The following is a 27372-nucleotide window of genomic DNA, read 5'->3' on the forward strand; positions in this document are numbered from 1 at the left end:
AGCCAGAGCCAGAAAAGCTGCTGAAATGCAAGATGTTCTAAGACAAGCAATCTGGGCTTGACAGAAATCTCCTATTCCAAAATGAATTGTTTTACAAGAACATCTTTGCCTCTAGTAAGTAGACTTAGCCTTCCTCAGATCAAAGAACGGTCCTTTTTTAATTCATGTTTGTACACAGTGAGCACCAAGGGACCTGGGAAACAGGGCCACGGCTTCAGGGTATGACACATACACTGTAACTGCTGCTTTGGAAGGGACTAACAGGAAGATGAAGGCACATGGAGAAAAACTAGGACCATGTAGAAAAAAATATATATATTCTTCATGAAAGGGGCAAAATGCAACACACTCTGCGGGCATTAAAACCAAACAAATTTTAAAATCAGCCAACCAGAGCAAACCCCTGCAAGTGTTTGGGTATCCAAATTCTTCTTAGCTGGCAAGAAATTAATCTATTAGAAGAACTGTTATTTTCAAACAAACACTAGCAACATGATGCATTTAAGACTCTCTCAAATATCATTAGAGATTTAGCATTAAATGAGGCACCCTGCTATGTATGTGAACTTGTCAAGATGTGACAAATATTCTTCTCGCAAGTCTTTACACTACCTGGGCTGTTGCAATGATTCAAAGTCTCCCACAGTGTCTGTAATGAAACACACCTTGAGGGGGGGAAAATACAAAAAAAGGTGGAGCGGAGATGCTGAGGTGAAACTTCCTACACAAGTTGTGCAAATGCAAATGTTCGTCTCTGAAATGAGACGTCTGTCTATGACGACAGGGCAAAATCTGCCACTATTGGGAGGTTTGTAGGGTAAGCGTTCATGGGGACACGCCTCAAAGTGATCTTTCAACATGGAAAGTTGCTTAGAAATCCTTTCAGGTTTTTCCTCTCATCTCTCTTTGGCAATCCATTAGTCACTAAAAGAATTAACTAATTTACATGAGATTTCTTTGACCTATATATAATTTCTTTTTTGTTCTTTTCCATCTCAACTGGAGATGAAGAAAACATGCAATCAAAGGAAGGCTAAAACACAAGCTAAGACTGCACATTGAATTAGACTATGTGGCATCATTACTAAAAATACAAAAAGGATAGCAGAGTTACCAGGTTCAATCATCAAATAGCAAACTTGGAGATACAGCAGCGGTTTGGTGCTAGGATATCATAAACAAACATCCATCTGTGACTGGACTGCCTTCCAAATTCTAAAGGTGAAGCTTAATAGATTATTTTATTCTCTTCCTCATGTCTGAAAAGTGTAATTTTTACCAGTTTTTTGTTACAGTGTTGAACAGTGATTATGCTGAATTAAGAGATTTTTTTTTCATTTCTAGCCCCCTAGAAAAAAAAACAAACCCAAAACAACCAAAAAAAAAAAAAAACTCAACAACAAAACAAACAAACAAAACCAGCTAGAGTTGGCTCAAGCTCCATTTTCAAAACCTTGGTTGTTTCGTTGGCCATGTGGAGCTCACAGCTGTCATGGGAGTGATCTGTGGTTGGCACTGATGAGAAAATAGGCCACAGCTTTTAGAGCATTTGGTACTTTATGACAGCAATTGTTTCATTCTTGCATGTAACATGTAACTCATGTCAAGGAAGTATTAAGCAAAATTAGCCACAAAAAAATAGATGTGTTTCCCTCCACCACAATTTGCAGAAGTTAAGAGCTCAAAGCCAACTTGTGAACCATAATGATAACCTCAAAAAGATGGTGAAAGACACCTTTGCAGTCATAAGAATTCAGCCACTTCTTTCTCCCCTTCATCTTGAAATACCAAACAGCTTTTCTCCCTTTAAATGCTGATGGCTTCTGTGCCATTAGAAGAGCTGACAGACATACGGTCTGGGGGCACAGGGAAGCCAGATCCCAGTACACCCACCCATGGCCAGCACTTGCACAGAAGTCAGCTGCAGACCTACTGACACCACGTAAAATTTTAAGTAAATTAAAATCCCCAGAGAATCCCTCTGACAAAGTAGTAGCTCCTGTCCTCTGATGATGATCTGGAAGGAAAATGTAAGGAATACAAAAGGAACTACATAAGGTATACCCTATTCTCCTGTAAGCCTTTCTGTCCTGCTGTAACATTAATTGAATGCAACAGGAAGACTTTCTCCAATTTCCAGTAAACTTTGGATCACACTATTTGTAGGATTTCCATTCTCTGTTTTAAAAGTTTCAAGACAGTATTTTGTTAATGGCATATTGCAACAGAAATAAATTTGGCTGTTAGGGCCACTGCAAGAGACCAATGGAATATGATCTGTCTGCTCAATCCTAGAAATTTCATCAACTGTTCAATCAACTAATCGACTTGCTTGATTTTTTTTGTTGCTGCTGTTGCTCAAAAAGTAGTTTTGAGCCAGAAAAGCCATTAAAATGATAACATTTAATTTTCTATCATGGTCAAACCTATAAATCAAAGAAGATACCTCAAAGCTCACAAACATCTTCAGCTTGAACAATGAATTTTTTATCAGAACAGTATCAGTAGATACTTTCCTATGCTGAATTGTTTTCTGGGTCAGCTCTGTGGCTCCTCTGGACCACCCTGCTTTGCATCCCTCAGCTGCAAGAGCAGAGTGTACGTTGTGCCTATCAGAACAAGAAAGTCAAGGGGGATCTTGCTCAACTAATGAACCCAGTCCTCAGACAACATGAAATGCCTTTATTTGGAAACCTACCAAAGCCTTGGACAGGATTTTGCAAGAGACATGGAGCATATCAGAAAGCAGGTCACTGAGATGCAAATAAGGATGCCATATATTCCTTTTACAAAGACTTTACAAAGTCTTGGCAATGCTCCCAGGGGGATGCCCAGTGTAAACTGAATACTACTTCCCCAGCCTTTCACAATTATGGAGATGTTGACCAGACACATTTAATTCAACAATGAAACTGTAACCAAAAGAGAAGGAAATCCAACCAATGACTTGTATTGCAGAAACTTAAAGATACTGAACTTAACATTCCCTGGCCAATAACAAGGGATTAAGAAGGTAAAGCACTCCTTTCAACCCAGCACTGGCCCAGAGTCAGTAGTGTACAAAAGGGGACATAAAGCATGTCTCTGCAAGCAAAGTAGGTCTGACCAGTCTTCATAAACTCATCATGAAAATTCTGCATGTTCCATGCTATGTTTGTAGCTCCAGGCCTTATCTGTGAAAACACTCAAGTATGTCACCACTAAAATTTGACATGTAAGAAAAAAAGAATTAACCTCCCAGGTGTTCCAGGGTGATAATTAATGACACAGCTGTTGGCTCCAGATCCTGCCCTGCTACCAGAAGCTACTACCCTGTATGATGCAAATGGCAACACGCACTCTAGTGACATGAATAAGAGTGGCTGGATAAAAAGAAAACGGCAGTAGTCTTATGTAAGTCACAGTGTAGTGAAATATACCCTTATGTCATTACTTTTAAGTAAGGAATCACTTGTAAGTTTACTTTTCAATTAAGTACCTGAAATGTTAGTTTGGTGGAATATATTCTCTATCTTGCCCCTTGGAGTAATGCACTTTCTATCAAACACTCTAAACTAGACTTCGCAGAAGCATTTAAGCGTCGTGATGAAAAGCATTTGAACTCAGCATGTGAACGTCTCTCCACCTTGGGAACCAGGCATGAGATTCAATGAGAAGCAAGTTATGAAAATCATCACCCATTCATTGCAGGATTCAGACTCAGGCTGCACACAGCAACTTGTTCCCAAAATGGGCATGTAGTGCATGAGAAGAGATTAAGATCTGCTCTTCCATAAATCAAAGAGTGAACTTGCCCTGTGAATACTCCTGGGTCTGAGGAATACAACAAAAAGGAAGTTTAATCTTCATAACTGCCATTACAGCCTTTATGTGCATGGGCTCTATTTGACCACCAATTGAGAAAAATCTTCAGTATTAGCCACAGTAAATTTCCTTTGCTATCACTTTCTTTAAAGGAGTATAGGACACATTCTTTAAAAAGTACAATCCTTCAGTGTGATTTTCAAGATCTCTTCTCCCGAGTTAAGCTGGTTTCAAGAAACTGATGTGATTTGGGAGCTAAAAGTCAGTGTCTAAGTCAGCACTCAACCAGACCATTTGAGAGAGGAATGTACCTCACAGAGCTGAGATGAAGCTCTCAGCTTTGGTGCCATCCTGTGAAGCATCAGGGACAGCAGAGGGAGGAGAAGGTACCAGAGTGACAAATGTTTGCAGCCTCCATTATTGCCTTTCTTTTCCCTTCTATCCTTGGAATTTTCCTGTCTCCTTGATACACTAGAGATCATATCATATTAACTCTTTAGGATACACTGCTGCTAGAAAACTCACCTGTTCTCCAGATCTTAGTCTTTTCTTTCCCAGTTGAAGAGAATTGTGATGCCACCTATAAACAGATCTCCTAGCCCACCGCCCCAAGCCAAAGAACACTCCTGCTTCCAAACAGACTACATTCAAACTCAGCATGAAAAGCAGTTTTCTTCAAACCCAACAACCAAGCCCTGCTGCAGGCAACTTATGACAAAGGGCTCAAATTGACCAAAAATTTGTATAAGCCCATCACAGTTTTACTGTCTTCCATTTGGCATTCAGATGTGAATCAGTGAAAAAGGATGAAATTTTAAGAAAATACAATATAGACTAAGTAGTATGGAAAGAACAGCTAGTAGAGGATAAAAGAGGATCTGAAAGCACAAAACAAATGTGCATCAATGGCTGGAAGTTACTTAATTCTTTCTCATTACTACATTACACAAAAAAAGAGAATTTTAGTGTGGGTTTTTGTTTTTTTTTCACAGTGCTGAGAAATTCAAGTTGGATTCTTATCTCAGTAAGTCATTGCAAACCCAGAGTAATGCTACTCAATTCAACAGAAGTTCCCTGCATTTTAGCAAGAACCCTTGAGAATAGAAGTGAATGCTCCTTTCAGCTGCACTGTCACCTCCTATAACTACAGGTTCAGTTAGAGGCAGAACCAAAATAGCTCTGAAGTTGGTGTCAGACAGTGAGAGGGAAAATGGTAAAAAGAATTATGTCCCTTTCAAGCATTCGAAAGAGGTGATCCTGCCCTCTGCTCTCGTGAGACCTCACCTGGAGTGCTGTGTGCAGTTCTGGTGTCCTCAACATAAAAAGGACATGGAACTGTTGGAACAACTCCAGAGGAGGATGATCAGGGGACTGGAGCACCTCCCGTATGAAGACAGGCTTAGAAAGTTGGGGCTGCTCAGCCTGGAGAAGAGAAGGCTGCGTGGAGACCTCATAGCAGCCTTTCAATATCTAAAGGGGGCCTATAAGGATGCTGGGGAGGGACTCTTCATTAGGGACTGTAGTGATAGAACAAGAGGTAACAGGTTAAAACTTAAACAGAGGAAGTTTAGATTGGATATAAGAAGGAAATTCTTTCCTGTTAGGGTGGTGAGGCACTGGAATGGGTTGCCCAGGGAGGTTGTGAATGCTCCATCCCTGGCCATGTTCAAGACCAGGTTGGACGAGGCCTTGGTTGATATGGTTTAGTGTGAGGTTTCCCTGCCCATGGCAGGGGGGTTGGAACTAGATGATCTTAAGGTCCTTTCCAACCCTAACTATTCTATGATTCTAGGATTCTATGATTAGTTTCCCAGACATCAGAAAAGATTCCAAGTATACAGCAGCATCTCAGACAGGATTAGATGGATTCATGGACAACGGGGGCAACACACAGATGATAAAGGCAATAGGCAGGGGTGGCCCCTCTAACACCACTAGTCCCATAACTTTGATTGTTGAGGAGTAGGAGGCAAAAAGGCTGCAAAATGTGGCCGAGGTTGAAGAAAGCCTAGCTGGGCTGCATATCTGACCTAGCAGGGAATTTAAAGTTTTTCATAGTTACTGTATCTCCCTGGAATTACCATACCATTTTACTGTGTATACACTAAGAAGCTGGCTTCCTCTGAAATTATTGGATAATTCACTGTTAATTGCAAATTTATCATTTTCCTACTGAATTGGTTGCATTCCTAAGTAATTATTATATCATAGAACACCAGGTTGGAAGGGATCTTAAGGGTCATCTGGTCCAACCTTTCTTAGCGAAGTGTTAACTAGACTAGATGACCCAGCACCCTGCCCAGGCAAATCTAGTGTCCAGTGTTGGGGAATCCACCACTTCCCTGTAAGATTATTCCAACGACTGATTGTTTTCATTGTGAAAAATTTCCCTCTTTTCTCCAATCAGAATCCCCCCAGGAGTACCTTGTACCCAATTACTGCTAATCTTTTCCATGTGACTCCTTGTAAAAAGGGAATCTCCATCTTCTTTATAGCTACCCTTGAAATACTGGAACATGGCATAAGATCTTCCTGAAACATTCTTTTCGCAAGGCTGAGCAAACCCAGCTCTCTCAGGCTTTCCTCATGTGGCAGGCTTCCCAGTCTTCTGATCATCTTTGTGGCGCACTAGGGCATATCATCTTCTCTGGACTTACTCCAGCCTATCTATATCTTTTTTTATAGTGGGGACCAAAGTTGAACACACTGTCCCAGGTGTGGCCTGAAAAGTGGTGAGTAGAGTGGAATAATGGCATCTTTATCACTGCTGGTGATGCCTTGTTGATGTAACCCAGCATCCTGTTGGCTTTCTTTGCCACAGCTGCATGCTGCTCATACATCTTGAGCGCATTGCCCAAACATGTATTATATCCCTTATTCCAGACCTAAATGTTGTAGGACCAGGGTGGGAGTGGATCTAGATTTGTAGGTACACACTTAGACTTGATTATCTTAAAGGCCTTTTCCAACCTAGTTGATTCAATGATTCTACTTTTTGTGCAAATCTATACATTTAAGATAGTATACTTAACTGTTGTGAGTCCCACAGGCTATTCTGCAGGTGAGTATAGGGCCATCTCCATCTTCAGTAGAAAGATCTGAGAAATTTGCTAACAAAAAACAGTCCTTGGGAAGAAGAGCAGAGGGTTTTACTTTTAAAACCTGCCAGAATGGTATGAAAACCCATATATTTAGTGGGGAAACATTTATATCTTACAACACTGGTAGTTGTTCTCTCTCATCTGTCATTGCCCACACATAACTACTGTTCTGCTTTAATACAGACCAATTTGAAGCACAGGTGGGTCTCAAGCCACTTACCCTATGTCAGATAGATCCAAAATTATTTGTGAACAGGATGAGCTTTATTGGTTTTCTGCCAGCCAAACAACAAACAGTACTGTGTGTTTCAATCTACTGCTGCCTTTGGGCCAGGACAGGGCAGGATTATCTGGCTGTTCCTTTAAGGATGCTGAAAGCAAGCCAGCTGGAAATGTTTTCAAAGGAGGTGTCATCAGAGCAAGCTGGAATTCCAGAAGAACAGGAAAGGCACAAAAACCAAATAGAGTCCAGTAGCTGTAATACACACAGGACAGCCAGGAGAAAAGCTGGAAATACTAAAAGGGAACCTCTCCCTTGGAAGTAAGAAAGGAAGAGCTTCAGCAGACAAGGTATGACTATATATGAACTTCAAAAATCAAAAATCCTGCAACAATAAGGGAAAGAGGGAGGAAAGAAGAGAGCAATCTGGTGGGGAACTGGGGGGCTGGGTCAGGCTGTGTGGGGAAAGAGCTGACAGCTCCAATACTACCCAAAAATTGGTGGGGGGAAAAAGAAACAGAGGACTGCTTTGCTGCTGAATGACACCAAGACATCCCATCATCTCTCCAAAAGTTAAGAAAAATCTAGATTTATAAAAGACAAATCAATTATAAGGGGTAGTTGACGGGGAGCAAGTTGGATTCCTCCACCTTAAGCGCTGAGGTACAGTTCTTGTTGTCAGAGGTTTTTAGTTATGAACGCAGAAAGCATCAACTATACCAGCAGCTGGTAGAGGCGAGTCTGCAATAGAGCCCTTCACTGATGGCAAAGGGCTGGGATCTAAGGCAAGCACTCACCTTGCTGTGGATGAAGCAGCACGCACCTCCCACTCCCCAAGACAGCCCTCAGCCCACCTCATTTCCAAGCTCAACACCAGCGGCAGGTTTTTCCTGCACAGCTGCTTAAATTGAGTGGCAAACTTCTCATCTGACTTACCTTGCAACCTAACACAGCTGCCTCGGAGTGTATCTACAGGCTAGAGTTACATGTCCAGCAGAAAACCCCAAACAACACATGCTGAGACTGGAGGGTTGCAGTGACCAGGGCACACCTTGAGTTTTTCTCTATATAGCTCAAAACAGAAATTACTATATGCAATGACACAGCCCTGGCACAGATGGACAGAATCAGAGGTGCAGCACACAGCACCCTGTGAGCCCTGGGAATACAGCAGTATGCCATACTCACCTCCCAGGGCTCAAGACATTTTGAAAGGATCCGTGAGACCTGCTGCCTTTGAGTCACACAGACTAGCAGGGGGAGAGCAAACATGGCAAGATCCAAGACTGGAGTGGAGAATCTAGGCTGGGAAGGACAAAATATAACCTGGATAGGTCACAGAGCTAACTTGTACAAATATTCTTCATTACAGTGCTACAGATGCACTTCATCCCCCCTCTTCTTGATGCCTTTCTCAGAACCTGTCAGTACCACATGAAGCATTCACATGATGTGTTAGGGTACTGTAACACTTTAATGATTATCATGTGAAAGAGGATGTTACTATGACTAAGTGAGTATTATCCTGGGCAGGGCCAAAACTGGTCCTGCCAAAGCCATGCTTGCAGCAGAAGCTATTACAACTGGGGAGGAAAGAGGAACATAAACACTTCTTTCTTTGAGCGCTCTGCGTCTCACATTCTTCTCATGCACGTTTTTCCTTCTCTGGGATCAGTTTGCCCTCTAGTGGTTCACACTGCAGAACTGCATTAAGTTTATTGCTGCTGTAAACCATGACATGTCAGTGATTTCAGCCGTTATGCAAAAAATTAAATAATTCAAATTCCCTTTGATCTGCACCCATTTCTTAGTGCATCAGGCCATTAGAAAAATATGCACCATGGAGTGAAGTTAGAAAAGAAGATGCATAATGCCTGCTGCCTTATACATTATGTATCACAACCTATAAAATGATCCTCTGCCCATCCAATCTGGAGTGACATAGCCAACAGGTATGGGATTTTTTGGGACTGTTTTTGGAGAGATCTTTCTTCAGCTTTTACAGAAACTAAAGAAAAGGAAAAAAAAAAAAATTGGAGAAAAACAAGCAACCTCCAGACCACTCCAAAAGGTAAATTGTACACATTTAGACTCTTGACATTGCCTATACAAACATGAACATGGAGTATAACTTACTGGTTCCTTCGCATACCCCCAATTACACTCATTTTGACTTCTCTTTGGGCTCTGTACAGCAGAATTGCAAAGTTTAATTTATTCCATCAGTCTTGGCTAGATACAAGAACAAAATATCTGCTTCATTTGCTTTTAGAGTGAACTATTATCTTCAGTGACTTCTTTTATAGATAGATTGAAAATAGAATGTCTGTATCAAACTGCACTTCTGACACAGTTAATTCCACCTTAGGATATGGCTTGACGTCCTTTCTATATTTATTAGTGACTCTCATCTGTTAGGCTGTAAAGTTACCAGCTATCCATAACAGCAAAACAATACACATCTAGGGGGTGAACTAGTTACTTGGCATTCAACAAGGTACTTGTCACGGTGCCAAGTGAAATTTCAGTGCTCAGCTGTCTTCAGCAACTTTTGTCTAGAAAGGCTTTTCCTGTGGTTAGCTTAGTCAGTGCAGGTTGAATGACAGCAAGGTTTATCTCCCAGTTAAAGATATCCCAAACCATTCTTTATACTCTACCTACAAAGACAAAGCAGACAAATGTAAGGAAAAGCTGTTCACTTTAACATCATGAAGAAAAATGTTTTCCAAATTCCAGCCTCTAAAGAGCATCCCTGAGCATTAGAGACCACAAAATCAAAATCAGTTACAAGACACTTGCATAGGCAGCATCATCCTTCTAAAACTTCCTCCTCAGCTTCCCTGCAGAGGCCATGGACTGCTGGAAGCAGGAGGAAAGCAACACCTGGACTTTTCCCACCCTGATTCTCTGCCTCTACGGATTCCTCTCCATGCTGAAACCATCAGAACCTTTCCTAACACCGTATCTAACAGGACCAGAGAAAAACCTGACCACAGATGAGGTATGGTTTTACTCTCATGTACAGAGCAGAAAAATAGAAAAGTAAAACTTGAAACAATTTTTTATAAGATTAAAAAAAAAAGAGAAGAAGAAGAACACAAACAACAAAAAAACCCCACAACTGCAACCAGTTTTGGTAGGTTACAGCTTGCAGCAGATAATATAAATAAAAGATCCATTTAAGAGATTTAAGATCCATTTGCCCGCTCAACAATCACATGTTGCTTTAGTGCAGATATATGTTTTATTAATTCCTTCAGAGCAAAAGCTTGCTCCTACATAATCTTTTAAAGATGAGTTTCATTTCCTCAAGAATAACAAAACATATATTCCCTCTTCTAGGTTACAAACCAGGTTTTCCCAGTTTGGACATACTCCTATCTTGCACTCCTTCTCCCAGTCTTCCTCATTACAGACTATATGCGCTACAAGCCTGTCCTCCTCCTCCAAGGCATCAGCTTTATCGTCACGTGGCTTTTGCTCCTCTTCGCACGTGGAGTGGTGGCCATGCAGATAGTGGAATTCTTCTACGGGATGGTGACAGCCACCGAGGTCGCCTATTACGCCTACATCTACAGTGTTGTCAGCACTGATCACTATCAGAGAGTGACGAGCTATTGCAGAAGTATCACTCTGGTTGCAGCCACCACTGGTGCTGTGCTGGGACAGCTGCTGGTTTCCTTAGCAGATGTATCCTACTTCCACCTTAACGCCATTACTTTGGCTTCTGTGTCCCTGGCATTCCTGTGTTCGCTCTTCCTCCCAATGCCCCAGAAGAGTATGTTCTTCCACAGGAAACGGATCGCAGAAGCTCTCCCAGGAACACATAAAACAGTGGCTACGGTCAGCTCCGACAGGCCACTGAGCTGTCAAGAGGACAAGAGCTCTCCATCTGCTGACGTGGGACCAGCCCCTGAACAGCAGGCTGGTAATGCCAAGCCACAGAATCATGTGCTCAGGGTTCTGGTGCAGCTGAGCAAGGACTTGAGGGATTGTTACAGCTCTAGAAAACTTCTCTACTGGTCCCTGTGGTGGGCTCTGGCTACAGCAGGCTTTAACCAGGTCCTGAATTATATCCAAGTGCTGTGGGACTTCAGAGCCCCCTCTCACAGCTCTGCGGTGTACAACGGAGCTGTTGAAGCAATTGCAACTTTTCTGAGTAAGTCAGTGTCTAAGCATCTATCATAAAACCAGTCTCTAACGTTTTACTTCAGAACACTTTTAAAGGACATTCCATCGCTTACACTCCAGGAAGTCAGTGTATGCATTCTGCATTCAAGACCTAGGTCGTTGAGGTACAAAATCGTTCAAATGAAAGCTATGCTTGTTGTTTTGGTTGGTTTGGTTTGGGGTGTTTTTTTTCAGTTTTAGGACTGGGACAAACTGGAACACCCAACTTTATCCTACCAGTATGAAGAACATGTACAAGTCACACAGACTCACATTCAGGTGCTAAATCCACTCAGGGACACCCATCTTTCTTTGAATGAGGTTGTTGGGTGTTTCTTTGCTCCCAGACAAAGTATCACACAGCTTTCATAACAATGGTACCAGTTTATACAGATGAGAATTTTTTCATTATTTGCAGTTGTTGTTGTTTTTTTTTTACAGAAAAAACAACATAACCCTTTCACACTAAGATCTTTTTCCAGTTAAATACTCTTATGCAGCATGACCAAAAAAAGGAATTTTCATTATTCCAGGATACAGAGATTTGCAGGAAAAGAATTTATTGAATTCATTGTTACTGACATTAATCATTACACTTTTGCTCTGGAAGCAGATGCCCACACCAGGCAAGCAAAGTGATGTTATTGAAAGGTAACATCAGAATATACCACCCTGAATTGGCAGTGTTTCTCATATTCTATTGTGCTGCTGTAAACAACTTGCACAAGACAATGGGGTGTGATCCACCAGGGAAAAAAATAAACACATCTATATCATAACTAGTCATTACAGTTATCAAGGAGAAACAGATACTTCAAAGATTAAAAATTACTCTTGTCTTGAAGTAGGCAACAAAATAGACCAACTGAATCATGAATTAGAAGCACTTAACTCCTGAAGTGTCTGCTCCTTGATGAATTCCTTTCTCTCATGGAATCATTTATTTCTCATTGCAGAGGTGCAGAAGTTTTCAAATTCCAAGAGGCTCCTAAGATGAACAGTCAGGTGCTTCCTTTCTCAACAGCTCAACACCTTTATAGCAGGCCCACCAAAAGCAAACTGTCAATCCTCAGTTCCCTGAATAAACTCAGTTGGTATCACACAAAACTCCCTTTTCTGACCACTTAGCCCCTTTATGAGCTGCACAGAGCTAAACTATTAAACAAGAAGGTTTACTAGCTTACTTATAAAGTACAAGCTGGAAGAATTGTTCTTCTTGAGCTCCAAACTGTGTCCCTGATTCTCTCTCTAGAAATATAGGCTGGGTAGAGACAGCTAAATAATGAATCCTTCTACATAACAGTTTATCATGTGAAGTGGAATAAAATATAAAGAATGGAATGGCAAAGACTTAATTTATGCAGTTATCTAAAAATGACCAGTCACCTGCATGACTTCAGAAGTAATTAGAAGTGCTTTCAAAACACTTCAGAACTACTCTATTATTCAGCATCGCCTTTTGGCATGAGTGGCAAGATTTGGAGATATATACTATAGAACAGATACAACATTTACATGTTTTCTTCTCTTTTTCTAGGCTCAGTAACATCTTTCACAGTACAATACATGAAAATTAATTGGGACCTTTTTGGAGAACTGGCCTTAGGGGTCTTCTCTACAATAGATGCTGTTTCTCTGCTTCTCATGCACTTCACTACCAACATTTGGGCATGTTACGCTGGCTATCTCATTTTCAAAGCATGCTATATGCTCCTCATAACAATAGCAACGTAAGTATAAAACCTTACAGTGCTGCCGTTGCACACAGAATACTAACAGTGCTTCAGATTTGCTTTGGGCATCCCTCCTTTTACTCAGAGGTAGCTGATCTAATGCTGGACATAACTGATTAGGTAAAGACAAGGACACTTAAATGTCTAGTTATGTAGATTTTGTTTTTCTAAATACCCACGAAAGAAAAACTACCAAAAGGACATTGAACATTTACCAGGTAGAAACTAAACAAGGTACAACATATCTTTATTACTAAAGGCAATAGTAAGAGCAAAACATATACACTATTTTCCTCCTTCCTGACATGAAAGATGCAAATTGAACAGTAGAGACAAGAATTCTTTGACAACCATCCTTTAAGATCCCCTGATATCTCAACCACCTTGCTGATACACTTTTACCATGCTGCAAACAAGAATGCAAGAAAGTGTTTGGCATAGTGTTTCCCAGCGTAGGTTTACACATAGAATCCTTAATAATATTATGATGTAAAGCAGGAATAAAAGGAGAACATTAGATAAACTCAGACAATATCTCTTAGGAGAGCAAGCTATTTTGTTGTCAGAAATATGAAAATAGAATAACAAATATTATATTTAATCTGTGTAATAAATATAACACATTTTTATTACACCAGTTATTTTATTGATTGGAACATCTTTAGACATACCATACTATTTTGGTAACAAAAATGCCAGATGCATATGTCAAAACCCCAAATTATTCAGACAACTTTTGAAAAACCTGCTATACTGAAATGCATTACAAGATTATGCCTATCTATCTTGAATGAAACCAAGTGAATCTTCTATTTTCATTTTGGTGGTTGTTAGTACATTATAGTGGATCACACCTGAACCATTTCAGTCCATTCTACAAACAAATGAAACATCATTTACTCTGTCCTCCATATATCATCTGCTTGAATCGTTTCCCTTCATCAAGTAAATGGAAGGCAACAGCTTTCCACCCAGTGTGAAGTAATTGATATGCCAGTCTCATATTAGGTTCCAGATCGCAGTCAACCTGAGCATGGAACGTTATGCCTTGGTGTTTGGATTCAACAACTTTATTGCACTGGTGATTCAGACCATTCTTACAGTAGTTATTGTGGATTCAAGAGGCCTGGGACTGGACATAGTGATTCAGGTAAGTGTTATTAACTTACTTCCTGTTTACTTAATTAAAAATTAATTTACTTAATTTTGATTAAGTAAACAGGAAGTAAGTTAATAGTAATTTAATTAATTTAACTTAATTTACTTAATTTTCAAAAGCTTACCAAGAAAGAAATTGCTATTCCAAAGGACAATTTAATTCCCTCTTTCTTCTATAGAAATCTATACATCTTGCTTTTCCCTCATGCCTACCATAATTATTCCCTTTCAACTTTTAGTGCAATATTTAGGATTACAGATACTGGTCTTTAACTATTCAAAGGCAAATACAGCAGAGAATAAATAATGAGGCACTGCTATCTGATCAGATTGCTAATTAATAGGACACTGAATAGCATCCTCTGATTTTCTTAGATGTAGAATCAACATGGCTACATGTTGTTAGGAAAGTTCAAGGCTGTGAAACACAGCCTAGATTAATGAATTAATTTCAGCTCATGTGAAAAGGAAGGACACCTGCCTTCTCGTTCCAGAGCAGAAGCAAACCTGGTCTGTATCTCAATGTGAATAATAAAGTGTCTTGCCCATAGCTTGCGCACTTAAGTTGGGGTGGGATATGGTACCTCAAAAGTGTCCCTAACTTCAGTCAGCCCAATTCCACTCATGTCAGAATGAAGTGAAATGTACCGACTTCAGCACTTTCTTAAATGCGATCTCAGCTGAGGCAGCTTCCTACTCTATGGAAGAAGACTAAAGCTATTCAGATATTCCACACAGTGAAGGCAGAAGTAATTTTAAAAAATTAAAGATTGAATTAAACACTAAAACCAAAACTTTGAAATTAAGGACAGGAATATGAAGACTTCATAAATAGCCTTGCCTCTGTTGTTGGAAACACTGATCAAAAGTCACTTGCAATATTCATGACCACGGGTAATGAAGCTACTTCTAGATTTTGCACAAATAGAAAAAAATCCTGTTCCTATCCTTTACCCCCTGATGTTAATTAAGAGGCATAAGAATGGAAGCAAGGGGCAGTTCTCTATTCCTCAAAGATCTGCTGTTTGCTGGAAAAGCTAAGATTTTGCTTAATCACAAAGTAAAAACTTGAGCATAAAAAAAGTGTGCCAGAACACAGGTAAACAAAAGAGTGCTTGACATCTCAAAAAAAAAAAAAACAACAAAAAAAAAACAACAACAAAAAAAACCAGCAATGTTTCCCTAATGTGTTTTTCATTAATTCCTTTGTCTTTTTCTCTCCCCCTCCCAGTTTTTAATTTATGGCAGCTACTTTGCAGTCATAAGTGGAATTTTCTTGATCAGAAGCATTTGCACACTTGTCTCAAGCAAATGCTAAAGGAAAATAACAAGATCTTATGAAGAGCAACTGTAGCTGGCTATATAACATGGCTGTATGAGTCAGGCAGACAACCTCACATGGCCATACCCTAGCAGGAGAAGTTTCTGCTGCAGCATGCAGGGAACAGCAGTGCAAGATGAATGTACAACACAGCCCTGAAAAGCTATGCTGAATCATTACAGCATTCTATTACAACATATGCCAGCTAAGAGATCATCATAATAGCACTGTGCCAAGAAGAAAAAGATAAGTTGCTTTAGGTTCTTATTTACTTGCTTACAAATAGCTTGATAGAAGTTATTTACATACAAGGATAGAGCAACCATCTTGGCATTGCACTGTGCACAATGGCAGAGATTAGAGTTAACCCTGCCTTGCTTATTCTAGCTCTTGTATATGGTGTTGGCAAGCTGCTTCCATGCACCTTTGCTTATGCAAGAAAGTTAAGGGGTCTATCTCCCCACCAAGGAACCAAGGAAGAAGGGGCTGTACTTGCATCATTATATTCTTTCCTAACTACAGGCAATTTGATGACAGGCTCCTCCCTTCTAATTTAAAAGCCCATGTCAGAAGCAGGCATTTTGCACACAAGGGTTCAGAAAAGCAGGGTTTGCACAACCTATCTGAGAAGTTTCACTAAAACACTGCTCAGCCCACACTTGAAAGCCACGACCTAAACACTGCTATGGACTCAGTACAATCTCAATCCAGAATGAAAAAACTTCAGAGTCAAAACAAAATGAAACCCCTTCCTCCTTTCCTTGTGCTTCCAGTAAAATTAAATTCAAGACTGAGTGTCTTCCCATTTCAACAGCAAAAGAAAAAAAAAAATCAAAAAAGGACTGAGTAATACAGACTAAAACCAGAGAAATACATTGTGGAGAAATTCAGCTTATTCTGCACAGGAAAGCTCCAGATTAACACAAACATCAAAAGAAAATTTATAACTGAAGCGAAAAGCTAGCATCATATGTGCTTTTGAGTGCCAAATGAAGGAGGTCCATTGATTTTGTTCAAGGATTTGGCAGGATCAGCATCTCAGAATTTATCAAGAAGCTTCAAGTCCTACAGCTAATTTAGTCCAGCACAAAGGACAGTTAGTCCAGGAGAAGAAAAAAGGGGCTATAAATGAGTTTGCATAGTGAATGCCTAGTTTAATATAAATTATATCCATATGTTGAAGTTATTTCTGTACTGCTATTTGCTTCTAGCTTCCAATACCTACTTCTAATAAAAATAGATGCTACTTGACATTTAAAGAATAATATTATTCCTGTAGACACACAAGCTATCATTTCTACAGACCTATGTGCTTTTCATACAGTTGTCATATACTGCAACTAGACAAACTGTCCAGAGGTGAAAACAGACAGGAGAGAATCAATTTGTTTCAAGTAATAAGAACAATCAGTATGACTTGACAAAATGAACCCAGCTAATTTTCTAGGCTTTTAGTTTACTATCGTGTTTTGCGTGGGCACTCTCTGTTATAAACTGCTTCTAAGCAGAACAGCTGTAAAAGCAGATTTACTTAGTCTCCACTGAGTAGTAAGTATCTTTTATTACTGCAAAATCAAGGGCATGATATTCCTGATTGAAGAAACAAGGACAAAGTCCAGTAGAGCAAAGACTGTTTTATTTCACTTTTTCTTGTGAGTAGGAATCTTCTCTTAGAATCATAGAGTCATAGAATAGTTAGGGTTGGAAAGGACCTTGAGATCATCTAGTTCCAACCCTCCTGCCATGGGCAGGGACATCTCCCACTAAACCATGTCACCCAGATTACTACTACTAAATGCTCTTGAGGCATTTAGTTCAAGAATTAGGTACTAGTCCTGGACTAGAATCTAACTAGACTTTGTTTCAATGAAAAAGAACATGGTATGTCCAGCTCCACAGTCTCAAACTGCCTTTGGTACAGAAAGTTAACAAATATTTCTGTGTCACATCTCAAAAAAGAAAAAAAAAAGGCAATAATAAGCTGCAGGAAAGAATCTAGAAAAGTTGGTAGAAATAACAATAAAAATTCCTCCGTTCTGAACTGGTCAGAACTCACTGCCTTCCATGTACATGGGATGCCAGTAAGGAGCAAAGGAACCAAGTAGACACAATGTATGTGTTTTGCAGATGTAGAAAGTACTTTTTGTAAAACAGATAAGACTTAAAAAAAAAAAAAAAGAAAGAAAAGAAAAAAACTCTATTCCTATTCTCTTGAATTTCCAAAAGAAAGATTCCGAGGTTGGGACTTTGGAGCACTGGGGGAATAGAAAAGGAAGATGACAGCTCTTCAAAGTGTTATGAAGGACATAACACATTGGAAGCAGAAGAGAACGGTAAGACCTTATGTTACCCCACGTTTTCAGCTGTGAATCAGTGTTAACCCAGGGACCAGAGACTTCATCCAAAACAGTAAGATGCACACATCTACCTGTGTATTCTTCTACTTACACTCTTTGAAGTGGAAGTAGTTGAGGCTAAGCAGGTTATAAGGCTGGAACCACAGGCCCTAGTTCTGTAGGAAAAGGAAACTGAACCAATCCACCTGTCCTTGAAGGTTTTAGCATTCACTCTTTATCTTTCTCTCAGCATACTAATGGACTCCACGCAAATATGAAAAACCAAAGCCAAGCACATCGCTCCCCATAGCTACACCCCCCTTTCAACACAACACTACCTACCTTTGAAACACTGGTAGGTTTGGGCACTAGTCTTCTATGAAGGTACAGTCCAGCGAGCTGATAAGCCCAGTTCTGGCCAACAAGGCAGCAAACAAATTGTATCTTTGCATTCAAAGCAAGAAGGTATTAACCCAGCACCACACAGGTTACCAGAGAAATGCTAGTCAGCAGCCACCTTTCAGCAGTCCAGTAGACCTACCCAGCAGCATCTTCTCACTGGTTCTTTCCCTTTCTCTGTAATCACTGGTAAAGAAATGCAGAGGCAAGCCTGGCTTCTCTGAACACTGCCTGCCTGGTTGCACTACCCACTCCAAGTGGTGTGAGAGCTTTCCCCACCTGTAGAACAAGACCAGGCTCTGTTCAGCTCACAGAGCTGCTCTGAATAGTATACAGAGCCCCTTGTGCCACAGCATGCTCCCACTGTCAATACCCACTCCAACAACAGGCTTCACAGTTAACTCTGCCCTCTGACAAACAGCGGAAGGTGTAGGGAGCCCAGCCTAAGAAAAACAATTAAAAAAAATACAATAGAATAATTAAATTAAAAATAAATAATCACTGAGTTAAGGAAAGCAAAGCAGCAGCATTTTTCTGAAGTACTTCAGGTTTGACTTTTTCAGCCTAGAGGATAGACTTAGAAGCTCATCTTCTTGTCAATTTACTCTTAAATGACAGATTGGTCCTTATATGGAACCAATTCCTGGGCAACTAATAGTATGAGTTGTTGGATGTCCTACCTCCCCTCATCCCCAGCAAAGCCAGGACGGATAGAAAAGACCCCATGAGCCCAGAGGCCACCACACTATGCACAGGAGTAGGTCAGGGTGAGCCCGAACTGTAAAATGGATGCTGCGTTTTACCCATGAATCAGAGTCCAAAGCTTTTAAAGGTATTCAGTAACACAGAAATGCAATCATGATTGCATTCCTGCTATGTCAGTTTGTATTAATCATTAGCCACTGTGAGTCTTAAAGCTTTATCTAAAAATTAGATTAGTTTGCTGACAAAACCTGTAAAGGAAAAAGCTTCCCCTGCAATCTTCATGGATAAATTCTGCAAGCAAGAACTCTGTTGAATTATTATTATATAAAGTCTGTTAACATTTTATGAAGTCTAGAATGAACTTTTAAGAAACAGGCAGAAATTTCTTACTACCTGCAATCCTGAAGGGTGGTTTCTGACTTCTCTTCCAAAAGACAGAAGTCATCCTAGGAAGAAACTGCACATGAATCCACAGGAAATGCACCACAGCCGCAGCTTTGACAGGTAATTCGTTACTTTTGGAGTTATTTGGAAGCATGCTGGCCACTCATGTTCTCAGTGCATTTGCAAGTAATGCAAGATTATGCTGATGTTACTGATAAGTCCAGGTTTTAATGTAGTTTTATTTTGAAGAGGTAGCTATCAAAATATTTCAAAGCAGATCTAAAGATAGTATAGGCTGTATTCATTAGGGACTGTAGTGACAGGACAAGGGGTAACGGGTTAAAACTTAAACAGGGGAAGTTTAGACTGGATATAAGAAGGAAATTCTTTCCTGTTAGGGTGGTGAGGCACTGGAATGGGTTGCCCAGGGAAGCTGTGAATGCTTCATCCCTGGCAGCGTTCAAGGCCAGGTTGGACAGAGCTTTGGGTAACATAGTTTAATGTGAGGTGTCCCTGCCCATGGCACAGGTGTTGGAGCTAAATGATCTTAAGGTCCTTTCCAACCCTAACTATTCTATGATTCTATATGCAGCAATTTGTAAGAGAAAGATGGTAATTAGAGGCAATAATTTAAAATAAAGTTTTAAGGTTCAGACTGGTTTTTGTAACATTCCTCTGAGGTCACAGAAATACTGCCTTAACAACATACTATTTATGCTAAGTTTTAATAAATACAATCACACAGTGCAAGTATAAGCACTTATGAAAGTGTCTGATGTAAAAAATTCTGCTATTTAAAAGGAATAGCTTGTAACAGCTTGATTAAATATCAATGTGTTGCTTTCATTCTGTTATGTTTCAGAACATTGTTTTGCTTGCTTTCCAGGAACAGTGGAATTGACTTTCTAAGGCAAAACAAGCAAAATAAGCTTTAGAAACCCCAACCCCTAATCTCTTTAGACTTCTTTTTGCAGCCAACTACTGTGAAGAAACAAATCCCACTTTTCCTTTTGATCATTACTTTCAAAAATGAAGTCAATATTCTTTTTTTCTAGGACTGAGCAGGTACCATGAGCAGATAGTTTCTGTATCTTTCTTTCCCCACTAAAATGACTAAAGTGCAAGAAATATGGTAAATATTAAAGCATTTTGAAGAAACTGAGCTTAAAATGGGTTGCAAGCTGACTGGTGGCTTTTTATGGTCTGCAGAAAGGCTTGTACTTCTATTGTTCCACTTGGCTCTCAGGCTGCAAATTAACCAAAAACAAAAAAAAAAGAAAAAGTCTTCTTGAGCATGCTGACATAGAACCTTAATCTCACAGTTTCACTCATTCAGAAGTGAGATTGTAATGGAACTTCATCCTTTCACTACGATACATCCACTCAATTCTGTCACTAAAAACAACCTTTGGTAGACAATACAAAGGCTGGAGCTTACTGCCACCAATGCACTTTGATCCAAGTTGTTCATTTACAAGCTGCATCTGTAATCACTGGCAGGTTTAGTGAGAGAAACATTAGCAGAACTGGGTGTCACAGACGGTGTCATGCACTTCACTCACAAGAGGCAAGAACATACTTTAATTTCAATGGTAAATGTGACAGTGGTTTTACAAGACTCACTAGCAAAGTACGTTTGATTATTTACTGCGTAAGAGGGCATGGTAGAACAAAACCGTCAGTGATACCTCCCACTGAGGTGCAAGATTCAGGAAGGACCTTCTTGCTTTATCAATTCCTCCTTAGAAAGAGGCTAAGTGCAGCTAGATTCAATCCTAGTCCCAGATTTGGTCAACAGCTATGTCTAAAGGATTATATATTCACAGCAAGCCTTTATACCACTTAATTAAGATTTCAAAGTTAATGTGCTATTAATCATTTATCCATAATTTGTTGCGGCAAGGAATTTCTTAACCTCAAGGCATCCCTACCTGAGATGAGATCCCCATGTGCAGCCTGCTGCTGTGCAGGAGAGCTGGACATGGTCCAGGCTGCCCACTATTTAGAAAGCAAGATAACTGGATTATGGTCATGTTTGCATACCAGCAAGAACTCTGGGTCACCATTCCCGACAGCCCCCACCATTGCCAGCCATCTGCCAAGCCCAGAGTAAGCTGCTGGTTATGGCTTCAGCAGGGCTGTGGGTAAGGACAGTTTAAAAGTAAACTTGCAAATGAGTTTTTAACAACTGTGAAGAGAATCTTTATAAAATTCCTGTTGTGCTCTATTTTTTCTTTCTTTGTTTAGGACTATGTATTGCTGGAAGGGAGCCGTAGGCCGCAGCTGGATTAATCCCACACTGATCATATGTGCAAATGGATTCTTCTCCACGATGAGGCCATCAGAATCTTTTCTCACTCCTTATCTAACTGGACCAGACAAAAACCTAACAATTGAAGAAGTAACTATTCTTTTAAGTAATAATTAAATGCTTAAAGCATTAACTCTTACTTGCATACCAATAACTGAAGGCAAGATGAAGTGTTCAGTAATACAGGTATATTTTATGTGGAAACTCATATGTAAGATGCTTCTGGAAAAGATTAAGGAGTCCCCTCTCTTGCAGAAAGTCAAAACTGAAGTCCCTACATTCTTAAGACTTTGAAGCCACTATTATGGTTGTTCAAGAAACTGATATTTTCAGCAAAGTCAGGTCAACTGGCTCCTCTCAGCCTAGAACCTCAGAAGAGGGGCAACACTAAGACTTATTTATACTTACCACAGAATGGATTACACTGACAATGACACAGTGATTGCAAATGATAACCAAGGGGACTTCCCCAGATGAGCTGTTGGATTGCTACCTACATTACAGGGCTGCCCTATACATTCATTAGCCTGTGGGGCCAGATTCATACTTTAAAAAGCTGTAGGGTTTGGGTTTTTTTTGTCTGTTTACCTGCTGGGGTGTTTGTTTTGTTTGTTTTTTTTTGGGGGGGGAGGTTTATTGTTGGTGGTGGGTTTTTGTTTTGGTGGGTTTTGTTGTTTGTGTGGGGTTTTGGGGTTTGTTTTTTTTTTTTGGACAAGACCTTGTGCTTCAAGTTGCCTTTGCTCTGTTCCTCTGTTCAGCACTGACTGCCTTGGGTGTACACTTCCCCACAACAGTGGGCATCGTTAACAAGTAGCTGAGTCATGGAGCTATGGTATAATTAGAAAAGACAAGATTGGTTCACCCACATACAGCTAATATGAAGAACAGTAATTCCTGATGTGCAGTAGCAAATATTAAGGCAGAAAAATAGGCTTTTACTGGAATTATTTTTCAGCCAATCTACCTATTAGTGGAGCCTAGCATTACTGTGTTTGCCTCCTGAAGGAGCTCATTTACAGTTTCATAATTTGCTTACAGATTCAAAGACTCACAGAATCATTAGGGTTGGAAGGGACCTCTGGAGATCCCCTAGTCCAACCCCAAGGCAATTTAAGCCTGCACAATTCACACAATCCAGTGTTTCCTGTTACAACTGTGATCCTTCAACACCATGATCAAAAAGCCTCAGAAACATTTCAAATTAATTTAGTAGAAAAAAGAAAGAAAAGTCTTCTTTTGTTATCTTCTAGGTTACAAACCAGGTTTTCCCAGTTTGGACATACTCCTATCTTGCACTCCTTCTCCCAGTCTTCCTCATTACAGACTATATGCGCTACAAGCCTGTCCTCCTCCTCCAAGGCATCAGCTTTATCGTCACGTGGCTTTTGCTCCTCTTCGCACGTGGAGTGGTGGCCATGCAGATAGTGGAATTCTTCTACGGGATGGTGACAGCCACCGAGGTCGCCTATTACGCCTACATCTACAGTGTTGTCAGCACTGATCACTATCAGAGAGTGACGAGCTATTGCAGAAGTATCACTCTGGTTGCAGCCACCACTGGTGCTGTGCTGGGACAGCTGCTGGTTTCCTTAGCAGATGTATCCTACTTTCACCTTAACGCCATTACTTTGGCTTCTGTGTCCCTGGCATTCCTGTGTTCGCTCTTCCTCCCAATGCCCCAGAAGAGTATGTTCTTCCACAGGAAACGGATCGCAGAAGCTCTCCCAGGAACACATAAAACAGTGGCTACGGTCAGCTCCGACAGGCCACTGAGCTGTCAAGAGGACAAGAGCTCTCCATCTGCTGACGTGGGACCAGCCCCTGAACAGCAGGCTGGTAATGCCAAGCCACAGAATCATGTGCTCAGGGTTCTGGTGCAGCTGAGCAAGGACTTGAGGGATTGCTACAGCTCTAGGAAACTTCTCTACTGGTCCCTGTGGTGGGCTCTGGCTACAGCAGGCTTTAACCAGGTCCTGAATTATATCCAAGTGCTGTGGGACTTCAGAGCCCCCTCTCACAGCTCTGCGGTGTACAACGGAGCTGTTGAAGCAATTGCAACTTTTCTAGGTAAGTAAAGATCATTACCAATTACTTCTAACCTGTCCTGTGCTGATGGTATTCTTCAGCAATGTCATTCATACCTTTCTATCTCTTCTAATAGGGCCAAGGTCAACAGCAACAACCTCCAATATATAATACCCAAAACAGTGTGCACATTGTGCTTTTGGTCTACAACTTTATCAGTGGAGTCTTTGAAACTAATCTTAAATATATAGAGATAAGCTTTCCTTTCTTAAGGGAGCCTTATTCCGCCAAAGCATTTTAAGTGTTTAAGATCACAGCTGTTTAGACCATGAATTTAACCCAAAGTAAACACTTCAAAAACCCTGTGCAATGACACCTTTCATATGCCTCCCTCAAATATAATTTAAGCTGGGTGGTTTAAGAATTATAAGAGCATATTAACAGCTACTCTGCTCTAGATAGTCTGTTTAAGACTGTTAACTAAAGATCACTTCAGGGTAAGTGCTCCTGAACAAATAAATATACTGTGACTGCATCTGTATCCTGATCAATGCCTCAGGATTGGAGACACTGGGAAAGCAGAGATTACAAAAATCCCAGCAAACCCAAAAACTCACAAACCACAAAAACCACAACTGAAAACAAAACAAAAAAAGCCCCATGAAAAACCAGAAAATGATTCAAGGCCTGGAGCTCTTTTATACCATATTACAGTCAAGTTTTTTACTATATGTGAAGGTCAATAAGGCATTGAGAAATGCAGTTCATAAATTTATCAAAAACTACAATTACATTTTCATTGAAAAATAATAAAAATATATAGATTAAAAAAAAAAAAGCAAGCATGGAGTGCAACAGATTTTCTTTTCATAAAGATCTTTCCATGAAGGAAAAAGTCCATTTATATTTTGGCAGAAAATGGTTGGTAGGATTGTTCTCTCTGCTCACAGTTGTCAAAAAACAAAGCAATAATAGACTGTGCACCGCTGCCCCCAGCCTTAGGCATGAGGCACTTTCTCAAGAGGACTACAGTTTGTGCAGGCTCTGTAAGCAAGGAGAAAAACACCCAAACCAACAGAAGTCTCCCACACCACTAGCAGAAAATACAAACCACACCATTACCAAAGCCCATTGCAACTGTAACAGTCACCAGAGCTCCTGGTGTGATCCATTTACACAGTTATGCAATGGTTTTAGAAGGATAAAGTTTCAGAGTTCCAATTACTACTTTTACATTTTTAGGTTCTGCAACATCCATGGCAGTTGGATATGTCAAAGTAAACTGGGATCTTTCTGGAGAACTGGCTTTGGGAATTTTCTCTGCAATGGATGCTGGTTCTCTGTTTCTCATGCACTTTACTGATAACATCTGGGCATGTTATGCTGGTTACCTTGTCTTTAAAGCATGTTATATACTCCTTATAACAATAGCAACGTAAGTATAAGACACAACTGTTTTAATTCATTTAAATCAGTGTCACAGTTTCAAATTTACCTGAATTTTATTGAAAGCTTTCATAGAAATAAATTTTTTAAATGGGTCATGACAGCAGCACATATTTCCAGCTTATAAAAATTATGCTTATATTTATGACCTATTACAACAGGTTATTCCAAGTCAGAAACAATCTTATCCTACACCTAGTTCTCTAATGATCTATGTACAAGTACTCTCTAAATGATCATGCACAAGTCTTAAACTAAAATATCCACTCAAGATAAGTAGGATGCACAAAAGCACCGAAGCCAGGTTTCTGCCAAAATGGTGCTGTTGAAGCTTAATAGCTAAGGCTTTGTCCTTTGAAGAATTCACCGTGCACATTAAATTATTCCCAAACTTCCTCCCATAAGTAAAACTGCAGATGTATTTGTTCTCCGTGATTTTGTTCTCCTGCACATTCATTTTCAGGTTTCAGATTGCCGTCAATCTAAGCATGGAGCGCTATGCTTTGATGTTTGGCTTTAACAACTTCGTTGCACTGGTGATTCAGACAATTTTAACTGTTCTTGTAGTAGATTCAAAAGGTCTGGGACTTGGTATCAGCACTCAGGTAAGCTACATTACTTGTGCTGCTCAGTTCCTCTCCCTTCTTCCAAAAGAGGGTTCTACTCCACTATTAGCCATTGGTAATATACTGGGTTATGTCCTAGCTTAGGGCAGTTACTCACTTGAAAAACAGGTTCATCTGAAGTGCACTGGCAGTAGCTACTGCAACCTAGTTGTCCCCCAGTCCTGCTAATTTTGCTTTTCTCTAATAATTTTAAGAGTGTTTTCATAGAGCAGAAGGGAAAGACCACCACCTATTACTCACTATTGTTTTTGTTTTGTTCATTTCTTCAAAGGCTTCAAATTCACATATTTACTGCCAGAATATCCCAACAGAAGCAGGAAGCAAGCTGAAAGGCAACCTACAGATTTATTACTAGGGTAATTCTAAGATACATTGTTTCCATGGATGCACATTTAAGTTACTGTAATTCTGAGAAGTTAGTGATCTCACAATTTCCCATTCAATTTCTAAATATGAAGTTTAAACTTGTGTACAGAATGAGGTTCAAATCTTTAGTTTCCATCTTTTCAGAGAAGAGCCAAGAAGTGCAGGATAGCTGTCCTCCTCCCTTAACTGACGTGGGGAGAGGAAGCACATAGTACAGTACCCTCCTCTCATTTTACAGCCACAGACTTCCTAAAGTATGAAGTCAAGCATCCAGACTTCTTGAATCCTTTCAAGATGGGATCATTTTGGGGTGTGGGTAGCATGGAAGGGAAGGCAGCAGCAGAGGGACACTCTTAAGTTACTACCTAAGAGTAGAAGTAGTTTTTAATTTTTCCTTATCTTTCTTCCCCACTGCCATTGCTCAGTTTCTCATTTATGGCAGCTACTTCACATTCATAGCTGGAATTTTCCTAATCAGAAGCATATACACCATGATTGCCCTCAACTGCAGAAATACCAATGTGGTTGGTGAAAGCAGTGATCATTAACAGAGACAAAAGGAATGGTTGCAAGCTACAGTGCAGAAGGTGGCATCATCTGAACTTTTTCAGCTGGAAGTCATGACACACATTTTTAAAGCAAGTTAAATAGCAATAAACCAGTTGGTTTTGTTTGTTTTTCCAAAAGATGCTACTTCTGTGTGTTCCAAGGTGGATTACTGCAACACCGCATAGCATAGCAATACTGCCACTTCAGTTTACAGCCAAATGCAGTCATTTCAGGTTGCACAGAGACAGTGCACTCCTCATAAATGTGAAGTTACAAGAACGTAAGGAAAACATAGAACCATAGAATAGTTAGGGTTGGAAAGGACCTTAAGATCATCAAGTTCCAACCCCCCTGCCATGGGCAGGAACACCTCACACTAAACCATATCACCCAAGGCCTCGTCAAACATGCCACTATATACAGATATACTGCTACTGATGCAGTAACAGCTGTCCTATAACTTTGTTGGGGATGCACAAATACAAAACACTAACCTTCCTTTTTAGTGTCTGTCCTGATAGGCCTATGTATTAATTAGGTCTGATAAATGCCATGACCAACCCACACTTACCTTCAGAAACAAAACCCCTCCCAAACTAGATTATTTTATACCATGGAGAGACATTTCAATTTCTTTCCAAGGCAGTCTTATATCTAAACTTCTAGTTGTGTTATTTAACTAAAGCTAGTTAGGTACTATTTTTCCTACTGATTCCTA

General features: G+C 40.1%; 2 protein-coding genes across 7 annotated transcripts; both read left to right on the forward strand.

Annotated features, from left to right (window-relative positions):
• Nucleotides 1–6911: 6911 nt before the first annotated feature.
• LOC133269000 (thiamine transporter 2-like) lies at nucleotides 6912–17178 on the forward strand. 2 transcript variants are annotated; one of them, XM_061452944.1, is made up of 6 exons: nucleotides 6912–7475; nucleotides 9929–10126; nucleotides 10468–11284; nucleotides 12833–13025; nucleotides 14037–14178; nucleotides 15418–17178. In XM_061452944.1, the coding sequence occupies exons 2-6, from the start codon at nucleotides 9977–9979 to the stop codon at nucleotides 15502–15504; spliced, it is 1389 nt and encodes a 462-aa protein (XP_061308928.1). In that variant the 5' UTR covers nucleotides 6912–7475; nucleotides 9929–9976; the 3' UTR covers nucleotides 15505–17178. The 2 variants fall into 2 exon arrangements, with proteins under 2 accessions (XP_061308928.1, XP_061308927.1); XM_061452943.1 differs by having other exon boundaries at nucleotides 9961–10126.
• On the forward strand, nucleotides 14155–26783 carry LOC133268999 (thiamine transporter 2-like). Of its 5 annotated transcripts, XM_061452940.1 has the most exons (8): nucleotides 18753–19276; nucleotides 19389–19451; nucleotides 20387–20463; nucleotides 21579–21732; nucleotides 22893–23709; nucleotides 24910–25102; nucleotides 25577–25718; nucleotides 26531–26783. In XM_061452940.1, exons 3-8 carry the CDS (start codon nucleotides 20441–20443, stop codon nucleotides 26651–26653), a joined length of 1452 nt encoding a protein of 483 aa, XP_061308924.1. In that variant the 5' UTR covers nucleotides 18753–19276; nucleotides 19389–19451; nucleotides 20387–20440; the 3' UTR covers nucleotides 26654–26783. The 5 variants fall into 5 exon arrangements, with proteins under 5 accessions (XP_061308925.1, XP_061308923.1, XP_061308926.1 ...); XM_061452941.1 differs by lacking the exons at nucleotides 18753–19276; nucleotides 19389–19451 and adding an exon at nucleotides 14155–14178; XM_061452939.1 differs by lacking the exon at nucleotides 20387–20463 and having other exon boundaries at nucleotides 18751–19276.
• The last annotated feature ends 589 nt before the right edge of the window (nucleotides 26784–27372 follow it).

Source organism: Pezoporus flaviventris, unplaced genomic scaffold (genome assembly GCF_033815535.1).
Source record: "Pezoporus flaviventris isolate CSIRO_AGI_PZ_B2104156 unplaced genomic scaffold, CSIRO_AGI_Pfla_v1 ptg000013l, whole genome shotgun sequence".
Lineage (NCBI taxonomy): Eukaryota > Metazoa > Chordata > Aves > Psittaciformes > Psittacidae > Pezoporus > Pezoporus flaviventris.

Excerpts from the sequence above, each read along its gene's own strand:
- LOC133269000 (XM_061452944.1), top strand. The coding sequence starts at position 9,977 with ATGGACTGCTGGAAGCAGGAGGAAAGCAACACCTGGACTTTTCCCACC. Across the intron at positions 10,127-10,467 it reads AAAACCTGACCACAGATGAG|GTTACAAACCAGGTTTTCCC; the intron begins GTATGGTTTTAC and ends TCCCTCTTCTAG. Across the intron at positions 13,026-14,036 it reads CTCCTCATAACAATAGCAAC|GTTCCAGATCGCAGTCAACC; the intron begins GTAAGTATAAAA and ends GTCTCATATTAG.
- LOC133268999 (XM_061452939.1), top strand. The coding sequence starts at position 19,411 with ATGAATCCACAGGAAATGCACCACAGCCGCAGCTTTGACAG. Across the intron at positions 19,452-21,578 it reads CACAGCCGCAGCTTTGACAG|GACTATGTATTGCTGGAAGG; the intron begins GTAATTCGTTAC and ends TTCTTTGTTTAG. Across the intron at positions 23,710-24,909 it reads AGCAATTGCAACTTTTCTAG|GTTCTGCAACATCCATGGCA; the intron begins GTAAGTAAAGAT and ends TTACATTTTTAG.